The sequence below is a fragment of the Rattus norvegicus genome, chromosome 2 (assembly GCF_021556685.1).
Source record: "Rattus norvegicus strain SHRSP/BbbUtx chromosome 2, alternate assembly SHRSP_T2T, whole genome shotgun sequence".
Classification (NCBI taxonomy): Eukaryota; Metazoa; Chordata; class Mammalia; order Rodentia; family Muridae; genus Rattus; species Rattus norvegicus.
Genome location: NC_141535.1, coordinates 63,201,218 through 63,222,201, shown reverse-complemented (window position 1 = coordinate 63,222,201; position 20,984 = coordinate 63,201,218). Strand labels below are relative to the sequence as shown.

Genomic DNA, 20,984 nt, shown 5'->3' with positions numbered 1-20,984 from the left:
CCTGAGTTCAAATCCCAGCAACCACATGGTGACTCACAACCACCTGTAATGGGATCTGATTACTTTGTCTGGTGTGTGTGAAGACAGCTACAGTGTACTTATATAATAAATAAAATAAATCTTTAAAAAAAAAAAAGAAATAAAAAGGTGTGGCGGGAGAGATGCTTAGCACTTAAATGTACTTGCTGTTCTTGCAAAGGGCCAGAGTTCAGTTCCCAGCACCCACATGTGACTTAGAACTACTGACTTCAAATACCAGGGGATCTAATGCCCTGTTCTGGTCTTTGAGGGTATGAGACACAATCACTTATATACATAAAATAAAAAATAAATACTTTTTTTAAGAAAAAGATAAAAATATGTAGTTGAGTGATAGAGTCATTGCCTGATATGCTCAAAGCCACAAAAGTAAAACAATTAACCAATTAAAACAAATTTGGTTCATATATTTAATTCACTTCCCACTGACTGTTGATGCCTTCCTATCAAAGGTCTAGAGTATAGAACTTTTGCGGACAGTTCTTTGTCCCCCAAGGAGCAGGTGTCTCCAGCTCTGAGAAGGAAGGATTTCTTTGTGTTTCATTGTTCAAAACAAAACAAAACTATTTGTCTTATTGGAGGGTTCTCAGCTCATACAATTTAAATAAATAAAAATAAGCTGAAATCTAGATGTGTAAACCACTTCCTCATTTGCAAATGCTACTCTGGATTTTGCTTTCATCAAAGTTGAGGAAAATATAGGCCAACATTTCAAAGACACTATAACAAATTAATTTTATTAGATATCATGAAGGATCCTATTTTTCCGTCTCATGGGCCAAATCCTCAAGACTGAATTTCTTAACCCATGCTAGGATCTTTTCCTCCAACTACTTGCACTATTCTCCACACTCCCCAACAGCATAAACACATACTGAAGGCCCCACCCCTCCCACTGCCCCACTGCCCCACCTACCCAACCCAACCCTTCCCACTGCTCCACCTACCCAACCCAACCCCTCCTACTGCCCCACCTACCCAACCCAACCCCTCCTACTGCCCCACCTACCCAACCCAACCCCTCCCACTGCTCCACCTACCCAACCCAACCCCTCCTACTGCCCCACCTACCCAACCTAACCCCTCTCACTGCCCCACCTACCCAACCCCAACCCCTAGTCTTGGAGGTTGTACTCACTTTGTCCGGAACTGGTTTTGTTTGTTCTGCGAAAGATACAGTCTTAAGGTGTGACAGCTTTGTGTCATAAAGCTCCCTGAAGCTCAACCCATTTTCTGGTTGTGAAGACGTGCATGTATATGCCTTCAGCTGAGAATGAATGAGTAAGCCACCTTTTCTGGCTTCGTGTTTGACTTGGCAAGGGAAAAGAAGGATCTTTCTAGGTTGATGTTTGTTGGTAGCTCAGCCCCAGGTACTACCAGCCTTTGTGAACCTACTAATGAAGGAAAGAGAGTTCTTTTGGGAACCGTGGAGCATGAGAGTTGAGGTTGGGAAACAGGCAGGCTCATGGGCATCACCTGGGATGGGGAGCCTGCCCTTCCATGTATCCCACCAGTCCATGTTTGGATCACAGCCCCATCCTACATGAAATTCATTACCCCATGGCTCAGAGCTTCTGCCAGGTAGAAGGCCATGGTCGCATCCTAGAGCTGCACAGGTGGATGAGACCGCAGTCTCCTGAGACTTCTTAATATGACGTCCATGGAGTCCTATGCAGACTTCACAGATTATACCAATTTGGGAGGACATTTGTGTTTGTGGGTGACAGTCATTTATATCAAACTTTCAGTCTCCCATGCCCCCCAAAAGGCAACTGTTATGTGAAGGAATGAGGGCTTTAGACACAGGTAGAACTGAACTAGTTTAGAGATAGCCTCTTCTGACCCCAACACATGCTTCTGTAATTAAAACCTAAGAGCTCACTAATTAAAAAAAAAAATCAATTTTTCCGCCGTTAACCCATAAAAACTATTTGGTCATCTCCTCCCTGTACAGTTACTTTTAAATGTTTTAAGTAAACCTCAACAAGTTCAGTTCAACCCACTGCATAAAATGATTTTTGCTGAATATATTACTCCATTTAAGAAATTAATTTGTTTCCAAAATTATAACCAGATTGCCCTGAAACTCAAAAGGTTCAAAACATGGGCTCTTCTGGATGCGCAGCACTTGGGATGTGGTATTGTTTTTATTATTTCCTGAGCGGTCCCAGGCTCCTGTGAGGATTCTATGCCAATGAAGGGCCACATCGACAGCTTCTTTGTTGTTCATTTGTTTGTTTGTTCATTTTCATTTTTCAAGACAGGGTTTCTCTGTACAGCCCCTGCTGTCCTGAAACTCACTCTGTAGACCAGGCTGGCCTAAAAGTCAGAGATCCACTGCCTCTGCCTCCTGAGTGCTGGGATCAGGTGTGCGCTGAGTGGCGTTCCTTTACATCATTGGTCCTGTCCCATGCAGATAAGCATTGACAAAAGTCTGTGTCTTGGTCTAGCGGTGTAAGACAGAAGATGCCGTAACAGACTGCTTGCTGCTTGTTTTTTTGAGTTTGTTTCTAGATTACTTTATCTACACACATACTTAGAAATATCCTCCCCAACACACTTATTTAAAAAAAGATGTTGATTTAGACTCTGTTGTGCTTCGTAGACTCTTTCTGCCCCTGTCCCTACTACGGTTCTTGCTGGGTCCCATTTAACATTTAACACCATATGCTCTGTGATTCCAGCAAGTGAGAGCAGTTCCCAGCTCCTTCCCCTACTCAGACTCCAGCATTCACCTTTCACCCCCACACACCATCCAGCACGCTGCCCTTGACCTAATGCCCCCGAGCCCAGTGACCTTAAGACGCCTAAGCCACAGACCTGGAGGCGTAGCTGGCTTCCAGGGTGGGGATCTGTTCAGAGTGCTTCGTCTCCACCCAAAAGGGTTTTTGCCGACATGACCCATATCAAAACAACATTTCAGTGCGGAGCCTAATCACCCCATATAGACGGGTGGTCCGAGACCCCGTTGAACACACAAATGGATTCGTTTTTCCAACCACAGTCGAGTGGTCTGTGATTTGCTGGAAATGTGCCCAACACAACTGCGCTCCAGTAGTGGACCGACCTTCATGTTTCTCCCTAGGTAAACATGATGTTCTTGGTTGTCATGTGATACTATATTTTTCTTCTGGTCAAGATTCCATCTTAGATTTAATGTTTTTTCGTACCACTTAATTCAGCGTCCCGTGCCAGGAGGACGTTTTGATACAGGATATATGTGCCGCCTTGGTTTTCGTGCCGTTCCAAGAGAAACACCACAACAGTTTCCCTTCTCCTGTTTCTCATGTGTGGAGCAGCGGCTGCCCAGCTGGGACATTCAGACCTCCTAGGTCTAGACAGCTAGGACGTGGACTCGTTAGGAGAGCAGCTCCTCGCTTGCGTGGAGTAGAAAGTGAAAGGGGTTGGGGGTGGGGGTAGGGAAGCTGGCTTCTCCCACTCAGAAGAGCAGTTGCAAATATCGAAAGTCTATTTTCAAGAGTAACACTGTTGTTGATGCTGACATTTTCCCTGTCTCCTTTGCACAGTTACAGTTTGCTTTCTGGAGGGTATATACATATGTCAGCCCTCGTGCATAAGTGTGTATATTTTATTTCCTGCGAGGCCCACTCTAAAGTATTACAGAAAGGCTGTGGCGTGATCGCGATTCGTCTATCACAGTAAACCCTGTATTTATTTATTGAGACAAATCCGCATTCTTATCCCAACAGGATTTATGCTAAGTATTATTTTAGTATACAAAATTACCACCCCAAGTTTAAAATAGTCTCACTTTTGAAACGGAAACTAAGTGTTCTGATTACCTTTTGAGTCAGGATCATCGTTTGGTAAATCACGAGCTTTCTAAAGAAAATTTCCCATGAATAGTGACAGTTAAGGATAATGCTTGGGGACCAAGGCTAAGTCATCGGGTAAGATGCTGGCCGTACAATCACAAGCACCTGCTTTCAGAGTCCCACCACCCACGTAGAAGCCAGGGACAGCAGTGCGCTTCTGTAAACCCAGTGCTGAGAGAGAGGTGTAGATGGGCCCTGTAATGCGGTCATTCAGCCTAGCCAATCGTTGAGCTCTGGATCCAGCGAGAGACCCTGTCTCGAAAACAAGACAGAGCAATAGAGGAAGACCCGTAGTGTCAACATCTGGCCTCCACACGTGAGCACACATGTGCATACTCACAGAAATGCTTTTAAATCGGAATAAATTAACATTTTTAAAGAACAGAATAACAATGGGGAAAGAATTCTGTAGATGTACCACTGTATTGCTAAATACAGAGAGAATAGAAGAAATAAAATAAATCATTTTTTAAAAACCTACCTAGTAACGATTATCTCAGCAAAAGCAATCAGAAAGGCTAAAGCCAAACTTGCCATGACGAAGCCCAGTACTTCATCTGCTAACCTAAAGACTGAACGTACAAACACAGTCACACACGCACATGGGTGCAGGAGACTTCCACACTCTCAGACTCTCTCTATACACTCTCACGGAGGACAAAAATCCCAACAAAGAAATCTGGCTCATTCCAGTGTCACTAAGTTCCGAGCATCCAGATGTGGAGTACACAGACGGCCCCAGCCTGGGTGACGGGGGAAACCACTTCTGTAGTAGCCTTTCTGAATAAACAAAACAGAATCTGAAGCTATGTGTGAAGCAGCTGTCAGAGAGATCCTAATAGAACGCTTCGACCGCCCTGGGCTCCTTGTGCACACCAGTATCTGGAAAGACAGAAGACTCTCTACAGGGTCAGATTTCAGAAGGTGGAAGAACTTGGGAGGCAGAGGCAGAGGCAGGTAGATCTCCGTGAGTTCAGGGCCAGCCTGGTCTACATAGAGAGTTATTGGATAACCAGAGCTACACAGTAAGGCTTGGCGGGGGAGCAGGGAGGAACACACTAAAGACACGGCAGCCAGGTCCTGGATGGTCAGAGTCAATCTTCCTATAAAATAAAGAAACTGGGATATAAGGATTCACAGCAGATCTAAAGGAAGTTCACCGATATGGCACCATAATATAAACCCTCAAATTACCTTCACACTAGCTCAGGAGGAAGTTGCACACTAATTTGCCTTTCGGAGGGAATTCTTTGCCCCTGCACAGGCTGGTCACACACACTGGGAACCGGTCACAGCAGTAGAGCGGTGTCCGAACAGCAGCCAGCACCGGAATAGGAAATGTGTGCTAGACAGTCAACGGCACTTTAGTTCCTGAGCCTCCCGAAGGCACCGCGGCGATGGAGAGGCTTTGTTTGCAGCAGAGTCATAATTAAATATTTATACGCCAAAGACCATAGTGTCTGCAATCTGCAAATGATTTAGCAAAAAATAAGAAGGAATACTGTAAATGAGGTGAGAAGTTAATGAATTGAGGACGCTGAAGAGATGGCTCAGTGGTTAGAGTGTTGGTTGCTCTTGCAAAGGACCCAGGTTTGGTTTCAGCACACAAGTTTCACGACTGCGACTCCAGTTCTAAGGTAGCCAATGCCCTCTTCTGCCTTGAGGGCAGTAAGGCATGTGCACCCATTCAGGCAAAATGTCCATGTGCATAAAATATACCTTAAGAAATAGTGAATTTAGACAAATAGTGCAGTCTTTTACTGTTCTGGCATAGTGTATAAGTTTTCGTTAGAATAAAAAATTTTAGCTTACATTTTCATTTTTTGCATAGGTGTGTTTGCGTTGTTGGTACATGTGCCACAGTGCACGTGTGGAGGTCAGAGGGCAACAGATAGGGATTGATTCTACCGCACTGCTCCCGAGAGTGCAGCCATACTCTCAGGCTTGTGGTAGCTCCCTTATTTCTAAGCGATCTTGCCACCCACCCCCCCAGGGGTCGTTTTGGTTTGTTTCTTAATATTCTTAATTTTTATTTTTATTTATTTGTTTGTTTGTTTGTTTTGATCTTTGGAGACAGGGATTCCCTGTAGCCCTGGCTAGCCTGGAACTCTGTAGATCAGGCTGGTTTTGAACTCAAGACACCTGCCTCTGTCTCCCAAGTGCTGGGATTAAAGGTGTGTGCTAACACTCACCACCTGGCTAATGTTCTTAATTTTTTAATTGTTATCTATTTATTTTGTATGTACGTATGCATGTGTGTTATGCATTGGCATGTGCCAGCAGGGTACATGGGGAGAGGTCAGAGAACAATGGTCAGGAGTCCATGATTTGAACTCAGGTCGTCAGGCTTGGCAGCAAGCAGCCTTCACCATCTGAGCCATCTCACTGGCCTGACTGTGAGTTCTTTAAGAAGAATGAGAGCTAAGTGTTCTGAAGAGGGGCAGAGTCAGTGAGGTGCAGTTGGTGGTCTTGTTGTTTATACCTTGAAGCCACCCACCATTCAACTGGACTTAGGCGGTCTGAGTTACTGCTTCTAAGGTGTTTCCAGTCTTTTTTTATTGAGGAGAAATAAATACAAACCAACGTCTAATTTGCGCTTTCTGCTGAAACTCAGGTCTCGGAGCAGGAAATGGACGAAGTGATAGCACGCAGCACTTACCAGGAAAGCAGAGAAGCCAACTCCTCCCCCGGCCTCGGTATGGCGGCTTGTTCACTGCTGAGACACGGTTCTCGTCAGGTTCACCCACGGGTACTCCTAGCTGGGGCACGCGGTTCTCTGTAATTGCCGGTGACAGTTGCTGACAGGGCCTACACTCTGTCTTGGTTCCCTCTTTTGATTTCTACAGTTATTTAATGTGCTTCATTAAAGGTCCAATCACGCATGCTGCCTATATGGCCTTCAAATAATTTGAGAAAGAAAGCTCACAGACATTCATGAATCTTCATGACTCATTTGAAATGCATAGGTCAATGATACTTGACACCCAAACAAGAGTCATGTAGTAATACAGAGTGTTATTCATGCAAAACGCTGAGGTTTCCCTCTATGGACTTGGAAGTTTCAGTACAAAGCACCTCCAGTTGGCTGCTGGAGGCAGAAAATGTTCTCCAGTTTTCCTCCTTGTGTGGAAATGCTGGGGCAGGAAAGGCTGCAGTTCTCCTCGGCGTTTCTTCTTCACTTAGAGCATTGTATAAATAGTCTCCTTAGTGTGGAAACCTAGGAGGGATTCTGCAGCCATTGCTCACTTGACTAGAGACTTCTCTGACGTTCGGATTGATGCCCTGCAGGAAAAGGAACTGGGAGATATGAGTTACTGGATGTCAGAGGAAAAGGAACAGGATTGGGGACAGCCATGAAATCCCTGGTGATTTGCATCCATAATTAATATATTTAAAGTGGACTCGGCCATAATAGGCTCTTTATTCAGCCTGAACGCTGGGTTCTCTTCATCCCAACATCTCTACTTGATCAGACAGCAAAGACTTTTATTTTTTTTAAGCCGGAATTCTCATGCCCTAAATCTCTTTTGCCTGTGACATGTAATTTAAAGTCTACAGGCTGAGCTCCTCACCCGTCAGCTAAAGAGGAAAACCAGCATCCCCACCACTTCCCTGGTTCTTTCATGAGTTCCTTGGATGGGGTTCATTGGTTCATTCATCCTTCCAGCCATTCAGCAAGCATGGCTGGGTCCTTAGCAGACAGCAGGTGCTCTGGGGTTTGTTGCACAGAGGAGAAGGGGAGATGCAGAGATCCAGGCACCATTAAACTGTCCCGTCAGATAGAATGCTCAGCGGGATTGCAGGGGGAAGCATCAGAGCCATGAGCAGGGTCTTGAGGGAGGGAAGGGGGTGGGATGGGAAGGGGGAGGGGGTACCCAGATAGATAGATAATAGGGGTGGCTACTCAGAGAAACTGTATGAGTGCATCTGCCTATGCATGCAACTCATTAGTGGCACCCAGGCAAAGGACAGTTCTGTTGAATACACTTGGTCCCTCCCTTTGGTTGGTGAACTCTATGAGCCTGCTTGTTCATAATGTGTGAGCTTCACCACATTAACCGTTTTGCGAATTCCTTCCACACAGGTACCCCCTTGAAGAGCCCCTCTCTGGCCAAAAAGGTGAGTCAAAATGCATTCGGGGACCACAAACCAATTTTCAGGAGCCTCTCAGTCAAGTCACAAACCCCAGTCCATATTTCTGCCCATGAATCCTTTCAGCCACTTTATACAAGGAAGTGGCAGCCATACCAGTGTGAAAGCAGACACACAAAGGTGTGCTTCTCCTAGTTCATCCAGGAAAAGATCAGCACAGAAAAGAAAAGGCCCCGGAGCCTTTTGAGCCGCTCACTTTGAAATAAAGGTAGCCTGGGTTCCAGAGAGCCTGAAGCTATGAGTACTCTGGGCGTTCCTCAGTCCCACTAGCGTGGGATTCAGACTGCACAACCCCCATCCCATCCCACCACCTAGCAGTTCATCAGTTGGGCCAAAAGCTTAGACTTGCTTATTTATGATTTACTCTCCTTTCCTCTCCTTCCTTGAAGTGGCTTTGGTTTGGTTTGGCTGAGATAGTTGACAGTTGCAGGAGCTGGAGAGATGGCTCAGCGGTTAAGAGGTGGACGGTTGTACCAGAGGTCCTGAGTTCAATTCTAGGATGCACATGACAGCTCACCACTGTCTGTAACACCACTTCCAGGGGATCCAAGACGCTCACACACACAGACCTACATGCAAGCAAAACACCAATGCACATAAAGCAAACAGATGAACAAACAGATAAGACTGTCGTAGGTTTATATGGCCATTGCAAAATGTGCCTCCACCCCATCTAAAAGCAGTATCTGGCCCATGTTTTGCTGTATTGATGTGGCTTTAGTCACCCTACAGGAAAAGGAGATGGGCGGTCACTGTTACAGCTGTTCCCTGTGATCAGGAATTAGGACATGGTGTCCCTGAGAAATCATTAGTGTTGGTGTACTGCTCTGGTGTGTCTTCCTATACTCCAGCATGTTCTTCTCCAACAGGACTCACTCCTCTCTGAATCTGAGCTCTCCCAATACTTTGTCCATGATGGCCAGGGCTCCCTGTCAGACTTTGTGGTGGCTGGCTCTGAGGATGAGGATCACCCTGGAAGTGGATATGAGACCTCGGAGGATGGCAGCCTGCTTCCTGTCCCCTCAGGTGAGCAGGAGAACTCCAGGGTACCCCAGACTTAACAGTACAATAAGTAATTAGTAGTTCCCCCATCCCTGCTGGAGGCCTCTGGGGTCTGCCTTGTCCAGGACAACAAGGAGAGAAAGCTGGAAACCATGAGCAGAGACAGGATCTATTCTTGGCCATGGTGACCAACTGTTCATGCAACAGTGAGTGGCTGGACACCCATTCTACTACCAGGGGTGAAGGTGGCTTATTCAGGCACCCTCTACACACCATTTACAACATATCATCTTGAGTTTCCTGGCATCAAATCAGGGTGGGCAACCCAAGGCGTTCACGATTGAGGGAATTCCAGTTCTCTTCCCTCACTAGGCTCTGAGCTGAATTCTTAGAAAACAGTGAGTTTGAGAAGTGCGTCTGTGAGAAGCACTGTTAGCAAAAGGTCACTTCTGTTCAAGAGTCCTCCAGCCTCTGCCCAAATGACATCATCTGGTGTGAACTGCATTGAGCTCTCGGATTTCTACTGTCAAGGGTTCCCTTTTCCTCTCCAGTGTTTGAGCTTCAGAGGGGCAGACGATGGCACACTCAGGGGAGCCACACAGCAAACCTGTACTTTGAACCATAGTATGGACAGAAAGCTTGCAGAAGATTTGCAGAGCCGCTCGTGTACATGCCATGCCTCAAAGATGCCCTTTACCTTGAGAAGTAGTCAGCTTGGGCTGTGTGCCATGCCCTTTTGCTAAAGATAGGGAGGGACCTCGGGTGATAAGAACAAAGGTGTGAGTGCCATGTTACCCGGGTTACCTGGTAGAGAGGAGTTCTCTGCATCAGCATTTAGGTGGAACCCCCACCCCCCAACAACTTGGGAGGCAAAATGAAGCCGAACTATAAATTCCCCATCTCTAGAAAGCACGACTTTCAAGTTAAGTAACCTAGAGTTGGTTTCCGTTGGGGCTCTTGAGGGCGAGAAGATGGCTCAGTGGGTAAAGCAAAATGTCAGGGCAGGTTTGGATCCTAGACGCCATGGAAAGGCAGAAATCAGTAATCGCAGTACAGCGAGATGGGAGGCAGACAGAAGAATCCTTGGGTGTTGTCAGCTCAGCTAGCCTGCCATATGTAATAGCAAAAACCAGGAGAGACTGTCTCAAACAAGGTGGAAGGCAAAGACAGACTCCCAAGGTTGTGCTCCATCCTCTGCCCATGTTATAACCATGTGCCTCCCAACACACAAAGACATGCATGTGTGGATATGTGTCAGTATGTCTATGTGTATAAAAATAAAGGGGGGTGGCAAAGAAAAAGAGAAGCAATAGGCTGGTTGCCCATGCTGTTTGGAGCACAAGAAGCCATATTGTTTATGGGGATGTCCAGGGGCTGGAGGTCGTGCCTGGCATGTTGAATTCAGAAGTGCTCATGTTCCTTCACAGGATTGGTTTTGTCAAGTGGCTGGACAAGGCAGACTTTACCTTGAGCAAGAGGGCACCGTTGTAAGAGCAAGCACTGGGATTTATTTCATTAAGGTTATAGAGCCAGGCCAGATTAGAAACTTATGTTTTGTCTAATTCTTCTCTCTCCATCCTTTGCAGCTCACAAAGCCAGGGCCAACAGCCTTGTGACCCTTGGAAGCCAGAGGACTTCTGGGCTCTTACACAAGCAGGTGACAGTTGCCAGGCAAGCCAGTCTCCCCGGAAGCCCCCAGGTCCTCAGGAACCCTCTTCTCCGCCAGAGGAGGGTGCGTTGCTATGACAGCAATGGTGGCAGCGATGATGAAGACTTCGATGGTGAAGGGGACTGCATCTCCCTCCCAGGAGTCCTCCCAGGTCCCGGCAGGCCTCTGGTAGAAGATGACACGAGGCCTGCCTTGACAACCTCTTCCAAAAGTATTGATGTGAACAAGCAGGAGGAAAGACTCCAGAAACCACTGGTCAGCAAGGCCTGCTCCGTGCCTCTCCTCGGCAGCTCGCTGGACTCAGAGCACAGCATCCTCAATGGAGCAGGGGGTACCCCTCCCAAGGTAGCCAGCCTGCCAGGTTCTGGAGAAACCCCCAAGAATGGGCCCAGAGGCTCTGGGAGAAAAGAAATGTCAGGGTCAAGAAGCTCACCAAAGCTGGAATACAGAGTCCCTACAGACACCCAGAGCCCAAGGAGCCCGGAAAACCATACCTCCCCACCACAGAAGAGTGAAAATCTGGTGTCCAGGCACAAGCCCGTGGCCAGGATCAGCCCACACTACAAGAGGTCTGATGCAGAGGAGGCCCCAGGTGGAACAGCCAATGGACCGTGTGCTCAAGACTTGAAAGTCCAGGCGTCTCCCGTGAAAGATCCTGTCACCAGCCGTCAGCCAGGTGGAACCGCAGAGAAGGTAGCCGACTCACTTTTCTGACTATTACGTTTGACCGTTGTGGGATGACTATGCTTTGTAAGACGCAGGGTAACCTGGGGGAAAGGGTGTTGACTGGTGGGTTCTTTTGACAGTCATTTAGTGGGTGCCCATTCCTATGCTGGCAGTCATGAGGTCCCTCAGTACTCACTCCCTTCACAGGGTACAGGGCCAGTGGTGGTGATGGGAAGGCATTGTGGAATCAGTGGGAGTGAAGCCCTGGGCCTGGGGCCAACTCACAGACCGGCTGGCACAAGTTGAGCGATAACATGGACAAGTCATTGAGCCTTTCTGAGCCTTCGTTCTCGGGGCTGTGGGGCAGAGGATTGCTGTCTGCCTTGGTTGGCTGAGGGGCGTGACTGGCAGATGTTGACTGCCAATGAGCTTAGGAGGGAACCTTGACTACTTTCAAGATCCCTACAGGAATTCTGAGTGATTAGAGCCACATTGAACCCTCAGGTGCAACAAGCACCTGCCTATAGTCCCAGCACTTAGGAGATGCAGAAGGATTGATGACTTTAAGCTACTCTGTCTCGATAAAAGGGCAAAGAAACTAAGACACCATCACGCCAAATAACAGGGCTGAATCCACTCAAAATTCACAGCACACCACGCGGAGTGCAAGTTAGTTGATACTAAGTGTTTGCATGCTAGTTATTATCTAATTGTTCACGTAATCTTTTCAGTACATCTCTTGTCTAGCAAAAAAGGAAAGTCTCCAATCTCTGAGCAAAGAATCTGAGATGATTTTTAAGGCCATGTTAATGAAGATAGCTTATTGTCATTTAAAGTGGATACGTTAATACATTCATAGAATCCAAATGAGGTAGAAGTCGTTGTCTCTTAATCTTCTGCAGTCCCATTTTCTCCCCTCCTCAAAAATGATATTCGCCTCCAAGCAGCTCATGCCTTACAGTACATGCAGTCAGTGGGTGTGTTCTTTCCTTTCAGAAAGTGTCATAGCTCAGTAGCACAGTGCTGGTCCAGCATACACGCTCACACACAGCTCTGGTTCGATCCCCAGTACCCTGCCTCTCCCCTGCACACACACAGGCTCACCGTCAAGGTTTAGACAGCAGAGAAGGCCAGACCAGGGGTTTTATTCCTAACCAGTCACATGTATTAAAAACAGCTCTTGCCAGATGTGGTATCGCTAGTAGTTCTGATCGGACAAGTTCTGATCGGTGAGACCTTTGTCAACAAGGGAGAGGTTTGTGTAGTTTTAAATTGTATTTAGTGTGTGCATATTCTCTCTCTCTCTCTCTCTCTCTCTCTCTCTCTCTCTCTCTCTCTCTCCCCCCCCTCCCCCCCCTCTCCCTCCACACATCCCAAGCTGCAAGTGCAGTAGTCAGAGGCCAGCTTGAAGGAATCGGTTTTCTCCTGTTACCATGTAGAGCCCAAGGATCAAACTGAGGTCGTTGGGCTTAGAGACAAGTGCTTTACCATCCCGACCTGAGATTTAATAGTTTTGAGATATTTGCAGTAAGAACTTTTTGGGTGGCTGGAGAGATGGCTTAGCACTAAGAACACTGGGCACTCTTCCAGGGGACCTGGGCTCAGTTCCCATCACCGTGTCAACTAACAACCTTCTATAAGTTTAGTCACAGGGGATCCGATGCCCTGGTCTAGCTCCCAAGGGCATGAGGCACACAGACGTGCATTCAGACAAATACTCATACACGTAAACTAAAAATAAATAAAACCTTTTAAAATGGGGGTGGGGGAAGGAGGGCAGTGATGGGAGATGCCTTTAATCCCTGCACCCAGGAGACAGAGGCGAACAGAACTCTGTGAGTTCAAGGCCAGCCTTAGTTTATAGAGCAAGTCCCAGGACAGCCAGGGCTACACAGAGAAACCCCATCTCGAAAACCAAAAATAAATGAATGTTAAATGCACTTTTTAAAGTGGGGTGGGTTTGATTTCATTAAATGTTTTCGTCATAAAAATTTTAGCTCTGAAATGTGATTTCTAGGACAGAGAGAGTAGAATATCACTCTCTGTAAGGCACTCAGGGAGGAGAAGCAGAAAACCAAAGTAAACATCTTCACTTTTAGTGTTCCCCTTTGCTGTACAGCACCTTCAAAAAAATGTGTGATGTGGTGGTGGTGGTGGTGGTGGAGATGGTGGTGATGGTGGTGATAGTGGTAGTGGTGGTGGTGGTGGCGTGTGTGTGTGTGTGTGTGTGTGTGTGTGTGTGTGTGTGTGTGTGTGTATGCGTGTACATGGATGATGTGCATGTGTGTGGCGCATACAGGTATCATGTCTCCTTTGCTGTCTGCCTTATTCCTTTGAGACAGGGTCTCTAGCTAAACTGGAGCATATTGGTTTTCAGCTAAGTGAGCAACAGTGAATACCGGCGGCCCCCAAGCTGGGGCTGTAGGCAAGAACACCATACCTCTCTTCAGTGGGTACCACACTTCGCTACTTGGATTGCTACTTGGGTGCTGGGGCTTAGACCCTTGGGTGTGCACAGCACACAGTCTTCCTGAACCTTCTCCCCAGTACAAGTTAGTACTATATATTAAGGTAAACTTGTTCTTGGTGGAAAATTAGCTATTTTAAAATGTACAACCCAGGGACTCTTCCCACACCCACCTTTGCCCACTCTTCTGGGCTTTTCTGTTTCATTTCCTTTATTGGAAAAACAGCAACTTAACTGAGTCAAGCACTCACTTCCCTTGGCTGACAACACTTCTTGGAGTGAGTTTTAACAAGAGTTGTGAAAGACACCTTACGTTTCACCCGCCTCTTCTGCTGCCACCTTTGGGCCACTTTATGACACACCAACTCCGTGGATTAATTTTAAATAAATGCAATTGAACTTTTTAGTGGTTGAAATTTGTTTTTGTGCTGAGCATTCCGTAGAAGAAAGGAAGACAAAGTGATTGACGCTTGACCTAAGGGAAATCTTGCAGCACCACACACTGGCCTCATTTCTCGTTTCTCCATTTACCCTCTTCCTCACTCTCAGACCTAGGAATTGATTTTACAATCTTGGCTATCCTTACAAAATGTCAGACGGCACCTCCCACCTACCGAAACCTTACTCATTTAACCATCTTTTCCTTAAAACTTCTGAGATCCAGCAAGTCTTTTTAGTCCCCATATGAAAGTTGAAAACCCTGAGGCTTAGAGATGAGGTACAGAGCCTGGATCGGCCAGCTCCCAACCCTGTTCTCCTCTCCGGACGATGCTGCCAAAGATGCAGAAACCCTGAAAAGCTATTAACATGGTTTCTGCTTCTCATTGTGCCAGGAACTTCAGGGAAATCCCACCCCGGGGGACAGCTCTGTCCCCACCAACTGTGGACCAGCCAGTACCCCATGCCACCCAAACACTGGACTCCCCACAGAGAACCCGCAGGGAGCTGCACCAGAGTGCGTGCCACACCCTGGGACTGGTAAGACTGCGTTCTTGTTGGTTTCATTGAGAGACGGGGAAACACGAATCCTAAGAAAAGTATCACAAGAAGATAATTTTTGAGGAGGGAAGAAAAACCACGTAGGGAAACCAATATTTAGATGTTGATGAAATCGCTATCCTTGATCACTATGCTTAGACCCCTCCCCCCACCCCGCCCCATCACTGTGCTTAGACCCTCCCCTGCCCCACCCCCGCCCCATGCTTAGACCTCACGTGCATTCCATGTTGAGTGCATCCATGTTTGCTTTTCATTCTGTGACACAGACAAGACATAAGAAATGGGATTTTTTTTCCTCCTCGGAATCTCCGTAATGTGCTTATATGAAATCAAGTACATGGAGAAGTGGCAGTAAAAACCTCCACAAGGAAAAGTAAAAACTAAATAAGTAATAGCATGGTGGAAATTACCTAAGCATGATGAGAGACGGACAAATGGCATAGAAGCAGAAATCATGGCTACTTACAGCTTGAAGTGTTTTTTTTTGTTTTGTTTTGTTTTGTTTTTTAAGTCAAGCTGAATTGACTGATTCTGCTGCTTTCTCAGTGGAAGGAGAAAGTTTTCTTCGTGGCTGGTAATTACTGTAATAGCTCGAGAGCCCGTGATCTTTGGTAATGGAAAAATGAGATAGCTCCCTTGTCAAGGCGGTCCCATAAATTGTTATTATATCTTATTTATTTAGTGTGTGTATATATAGATGTGTATGTACATATGTGTGTGCATACGTGTGGTGTGTATGTGTTTGTGCGTGAGCATATGTGTGTATGTGTGTCTGTGCATACATGTGTGTGTCTGTGCATACCTGTGGGGTGGTGTGTGTGTGTGTGTGTGTGTGTGTGTGTGTGTGTCTATGTGCTCCTGCACACATATCAAAGTCACAGGACAATTTCCCACACTCAGCTCTCTCTAGAGGATTGAACTCAGATGTGAAGGCTGACAGCAGATGTGTTACCCACTGAGCAACCTCACCAGACCAGGGGATGTCCTTAAAATTTAGAACTGTAGGGCTGGAGAGATGGCTGAGAGGTTAAGAACACTGTTCGCTCTTCCAGAGGTCCTGAGTTCAAATCCTAGCAACCACATGGTGGCTCACAACCACCATGTAATGGGGATAACAATACCCTCTTCTGGTGTGTCTGAAGACAGCAACAGTGTACTCACATACATTAAATGAATAGATAAATAAAAGATAGTTTAAAAAAATTTTGAAACTGTAGAATATCCACCCCAGGCAACTTTTGAAGCAAAATCTCATTTTGTAGCCCACACTGACCTGGACCTTGTGAGCTCCCTACCTTGGGCAGTCCTAGGTGCTTGAATCACGGGCACACCACCACAAAGCACACATACTGCCTTGTTCCTCAGTCTGTGGCGAGTCCATTACCATGGTTTCTGCTCCATCGTTCAAGTTCAGTTCACAAGCATTCGCTACTGAATCAACGTTAAAGGACAATTTCCATTAGAAATTTGACTTCACAGCGAAGTGTGTTAACTTAAATGGGGTTCCATGAAGTTACAAGGAGGCCGTGGAGGGATATCATCTTCCAAATGGCCTGCATTGGAGCTCTGAGCCTATGTACATCCCAACAGGGCTCGTTCTGCAGAGTGATTCTCAGGATGTTCTCCTGGGACCCATGCGGCCCTCAGAATTGAAGAACAGAAAAGGGATTACTTTCTTTTCTCACCAGAACCAATCTCCTTATTTGAAACAATGTAGAAAACACTCAACCTATTTACTATTCTACACACCTATTCTACACACCCTAATTTTCCTAGTCCTGGGGGGTTTTCTACCTCCAGGAAGTGTTTACAGAGGCAAGCTCTTTAGACCAGAGAAGCATTTACTCTCCCAACTCCAGAGCCAAAGGAAAAACATAGCCTCTGTGTTTCCCGTACTTTCTACCTTTTCCATCTCCAATCCCAACCCACTACAGGTGTTTGTCCTCTCTGGATTTCCCACGAGTAATAAGCCTTGGAGAAAAAAGCAACTGGTAAATACGAATACCGGGAACTAATGATGTTTAATATATAGCAATACGCATGCTATAATTAATATATATAAATAACCTTAAAGCATAATGTGCCTGTTATCGCTGAGTTCTTACATGCAAGGAGCCCGAGCAGGTTGGAGTGATGGTGCTCTGGCGCCCTCTAGGGCTTTGGAGGTATACATCAGTGTGTGACCCACAGATTTTAGTGCCTGTCTTTTTGGGACGTTTCTGTTCTCTTTCTCAGCTAAAAGGGCCAGCAGAGACCTTGACTATTGGGCATGGCCTTTCCTCCTCTTAGTTTTATCACAAATAGCTCAACTGCTTTCCAGTGTTCGCAAAGATATTCTTCAAAATCTAACTTTTTTTGAAGGAGAAGATCCCCAAACACATCATTGATAAAAAAGAATTCTTTCTTAACTTAAAAAAAAAAAAAGTTTGCTTTTTGGGCCCCTGAGATGGCTCGGAAGATGCTTGCTGCCAAGCCTGAAGACTTGAGTTCAGTCCCCGGGACTCACATGGTAAGAGAGAACTGACTCCTACAGGTGACCTCTGACCTCCATATATGTGCCATGGACCATGGGCCCGCACATATACACACATAATAATTTTTTAAAATCCTGCTTCTTAGAAAATGTCTAAAAATGTTACCAGGCAGGCAGCATGTGGGCATCATACTCGGGCTAGGTCCAAGGACAAGCTATGGCAAAGGCTGGTCACTCAAGCCCTCAGTGGCCTGCCTCCTGTGCTTGATCTGAGGCATCTGTATGGGTTCCGTGCACTGTTCCAATCACTGTCCAGTATAACAGCCTTATGTGTATGAGCATAGAAAACTATGAATGTATGAATGTATGTCCCTAACAAATAGTCATTGTTATATGACTTGATATGTTAATTGACATGTGTAGGCATACACAATTTTCCTGAGATGACTTTCAAAAAAAGATTGATTTGTCCTTGTACGCAGGAGCATGGCCACCTGATTATAGCTATGCTGCCAGTGAGGGCTGACCTCCAGGCCAGGCCCTATGACTTCTCTTAGTTGGCCACTCTTAAAACCAGGAGCAGGGTCGAAAGCCTCTGAGGACCCTTTAGAACGACCGTGAGAAAAGCCCCAGAGAGGTGTGTGAGGGTAGCCACTGCTTGCTATCTCTGTAATGAATACAGGGGTATATATTATAAAAATTAGGAAGTTATTTTTTTATGTGTGTGACCCAACTGAGAAGGAGATTTTGAAGTTGCCAAAGCCCCTTGAGGGCTCTCTGTTGTTATTCTTTGTGTCCTGTTGGTCCTGTTGTCTGTACAACAGCCTTTTCTTTCCTCGGTATGGCACCTGACATACTCTTTAGCCTCAGATGGCCACAGACAACAGTATTCAAGTGGCTACTGTGGTAACAGTGACCCTGCATGACAGGTGTGGCGTGGCATGTCATGCCAAGTCCTAGTGACTCGACAGCACCTGTGTCCCAGAGCCTTCCACACCCCTACATCACGAGTAATCAAGGCTGATTGGGCCTTCCACCCTGGGGATGTCCCATCAATACTTCCCAATAATGAAGCATTATTTTGAAAGGCTGCCACCAGGTAACTTCATCTCCCTCAAATAAAATCCTCCGCAGGGGCTAGGGATGGTGGAGCCTTTTCCTGAGATGCATGAAGCCCTGGGTTGAACCGCCAGGGTCACATGCATTGGTTGGAGTGGCTTACACTTAGGATTTGAGCACTTAAGAGGTAGAAAGAAGAGAATTAGGGACTCAAGGTCATCCTCTGGTACATAGGGAATTCAAGGTTAGCCTGGGATACAAGAGACCCTGCCTCAAATACCAAACAAACAAACCACTGAAGGTACTCACTTTGCAGTAACTCAGATCACTAGTGAAAACTGCAGAAAATTTTGCCTGTTTGAGAATGTTTAGTTTAGCGAACAACTCTGAAAGTGTTAAACGGCCTTTGGCAGCCAGAGACATGGCTCAGTGGGTTAGATCCCCGAGCCCACGTGGTGAAGGGACAGAACACACTCTTACAAGTTGTCCTCTGACACACACACACACACACACACATACACAAGTAAGTGGCCTTTGAGTCCCTTCCTCTGGTCATACTGCCACTCCCCCCTGTATTTGGTGCCAGCAGAGGCAGGAATGCTATGCCTGAGAGTTCAATAGTTGAACAGAGAACAACATCTGGATCAGCAGGTATTCCTGGCAGCATCTGGCCTTCCACAGCAGGTCTAGGTAGTTCATTGCCACCTCCATGGGCGTCTTGATGAACCGCCCTTGTTATTGCCACATGCTCCACATGGAGGCCACAGGGTTCAGGGTTAGCCAAGCACAGGCTGTGGGGCAAATCCTGGCTCTCCCACCTGTGAACTGTGAGCTTGAGCATGTTGCCCAACCACTTAGTGACTCCCTTCCTCGTTCTCTCAGCGCACAGGATCCACCCACCTCCCATTACTGGGAAGAAAATTAACTGTGTGGAAATCTCCTAACGTGGTGCTAAGACTTCGTTATTGGCTAATAATTACTTTGTAATTATTCATACAAGGACAACAGGAAGGGACAAAAGATGGAATTAAAGCCAAGCCTAGTGACACAAACCCATAATCCCAACCAGTCCTGGAGCCAAGATAGGGTGGCAAGTGGCCTGTCTCAGCAACTTGTGGAAACCCGGTATCAAAGTGTCACGTGAGCTGGGGCCAGTAAGACAGTCATCCTCTGCTATATAGTGAGTTCAAGGTTGGTCTGGGATACTCAAGACTATCTTTAAAATTGATTAATTAATTAATAATTATAAAGCTTTGAAGATATAATCATTGTGGTAATCCAGCTCTCTGACAAAGACTGCACAAAAATTTGCTTGTCAGAGAGTGTTTAATAAGTGAACGTGAAACCCGTTAAAAGGCCTTTGGCAGTCAGAGACATGGCTCCGTTGCTAGAGAGAACACACTCCCACGAGTTGTCCTCTGACCCTCACATACACTGAGTCCCATTGTCAAACCGCCACTCTCCCCTGGATTCTGGCGTCACCTAAAGTAAGGATGTTGTACTTGAGAACTCACAAGTACGGGTAAGGTGCTTCCCACTGAACTCGACTTCCTGAGTTTAATTCCCAGTGCATACATAATAGAAGGAGAGAATCAGCACCTACAAGTTGTTCCTCTGACCCCCACATGTAGAAGATGGTATGTGTGTACGAGTATATATATAAACATATATAATAATAGAATTTTTTTATTTTTGAGACAGGGTTTCTCTGTGTAGCTTTGGCTGTCTATGAACTCTCTCTGTAGACCATGCTGGCCTAGAACTCAGAAATCTGCCCCCCTCTGCCTCCTGAGTCCTGGGATTAAAGACTTGCACCACCACCAGCTAAAAGATGGGTTTTTGTAATTTTTAATTTTAAAAGAGTCTCAATACTCAGGAGACAGAAATATGGGTGAACTTGAGTATGAGGCTAGCCTGGCCTACATTGTGAGTTCCAGGCTAGCCAAGGCTACATAGTGAGAGCCTGACTGAAGGGAAGAAAGAGCCGAGGATAGAGCCCGGTCGGTGGTGGGGTGGAAGGCCAGGTTCAAACGCTCGGTAACACCAAAAGAAAAAAAGGTTGTAGTTAGCATCCTGTCATTCAGCATGTAGCTGAAAGGTTGGTAGAGTGCTTGCCTACCGTGTACAGGGTCCCAAGCACCATGTAAACTGGGCACAGTGGCACAATTCTGTCATCTCAGCCTGTCAGAGCAGGGAGTATCGAGACCAGAAGTGACCAGTCACCATCAGCTACCTAGGAAGTTCAAGGCCAGCCTGAACCTGACAGTCTCAAAAACAAACAAAACTCAATTGATATGGGCTGGAAAGATGGCTCAGCGGTTAAGAGCACTGACTGCTCTTCCAGAGTCCTAAGTTCAAATCCCAGCAACCCCATGGTGGCTCACAGTCATCTGTAATAGAGTCTGATGCCCTCTTCTGGCACAGAGGTGTACATGCATATAGAGCACTCATATACATAAGTAAATATTTTTAAAAAATCAATTGATGGGGTTGGGGATTTAGCTCAGTGGTAGAGCGCTTGCCTAGCAACCGCAAGGCCCTGGGTTCGGTCCCCAGCTCCGAAAAAAAAGAAAAAAGAAGAAAAAAAAATCAATTGATTTCATAGGAGATACGTGAGAGGGA

At 46.3% G+C, this 20,984-nt stretch overlaps 1 protein-coding gene across 8 annotated transcripts in view; it reads left to right on the top strand.

Moving 5' to 3' along the window:
• Positions 1–20,984, top strand: part of Pdzd2 (PDZ domain containing 2) — a 386,938-nt gene that overhangs the window by 348,184 nt on the left and 17,770 nt on the right. For 6 of the 8 annotated variants that reach the window (NM_022940.2, XM_087632881.1, XM_087632912.1 and 3 more), the window contains 5 exon segments: positions 6,490–6,571; positions 7,960–7,994; positions 8,897–9,053; positions 10,616–11,391; positions 14,665–14,809. In NM_022940.2, coding sequence (NP_075229.2) covers positions 6,490–6,571; positions 7,960–7,994; positions 8,897–9,053; positions 10,616–11,391; positions 14,665–14,809 — 1,195 coding nt within the window. 8 annotated transcript variants of the gene reach the window in all.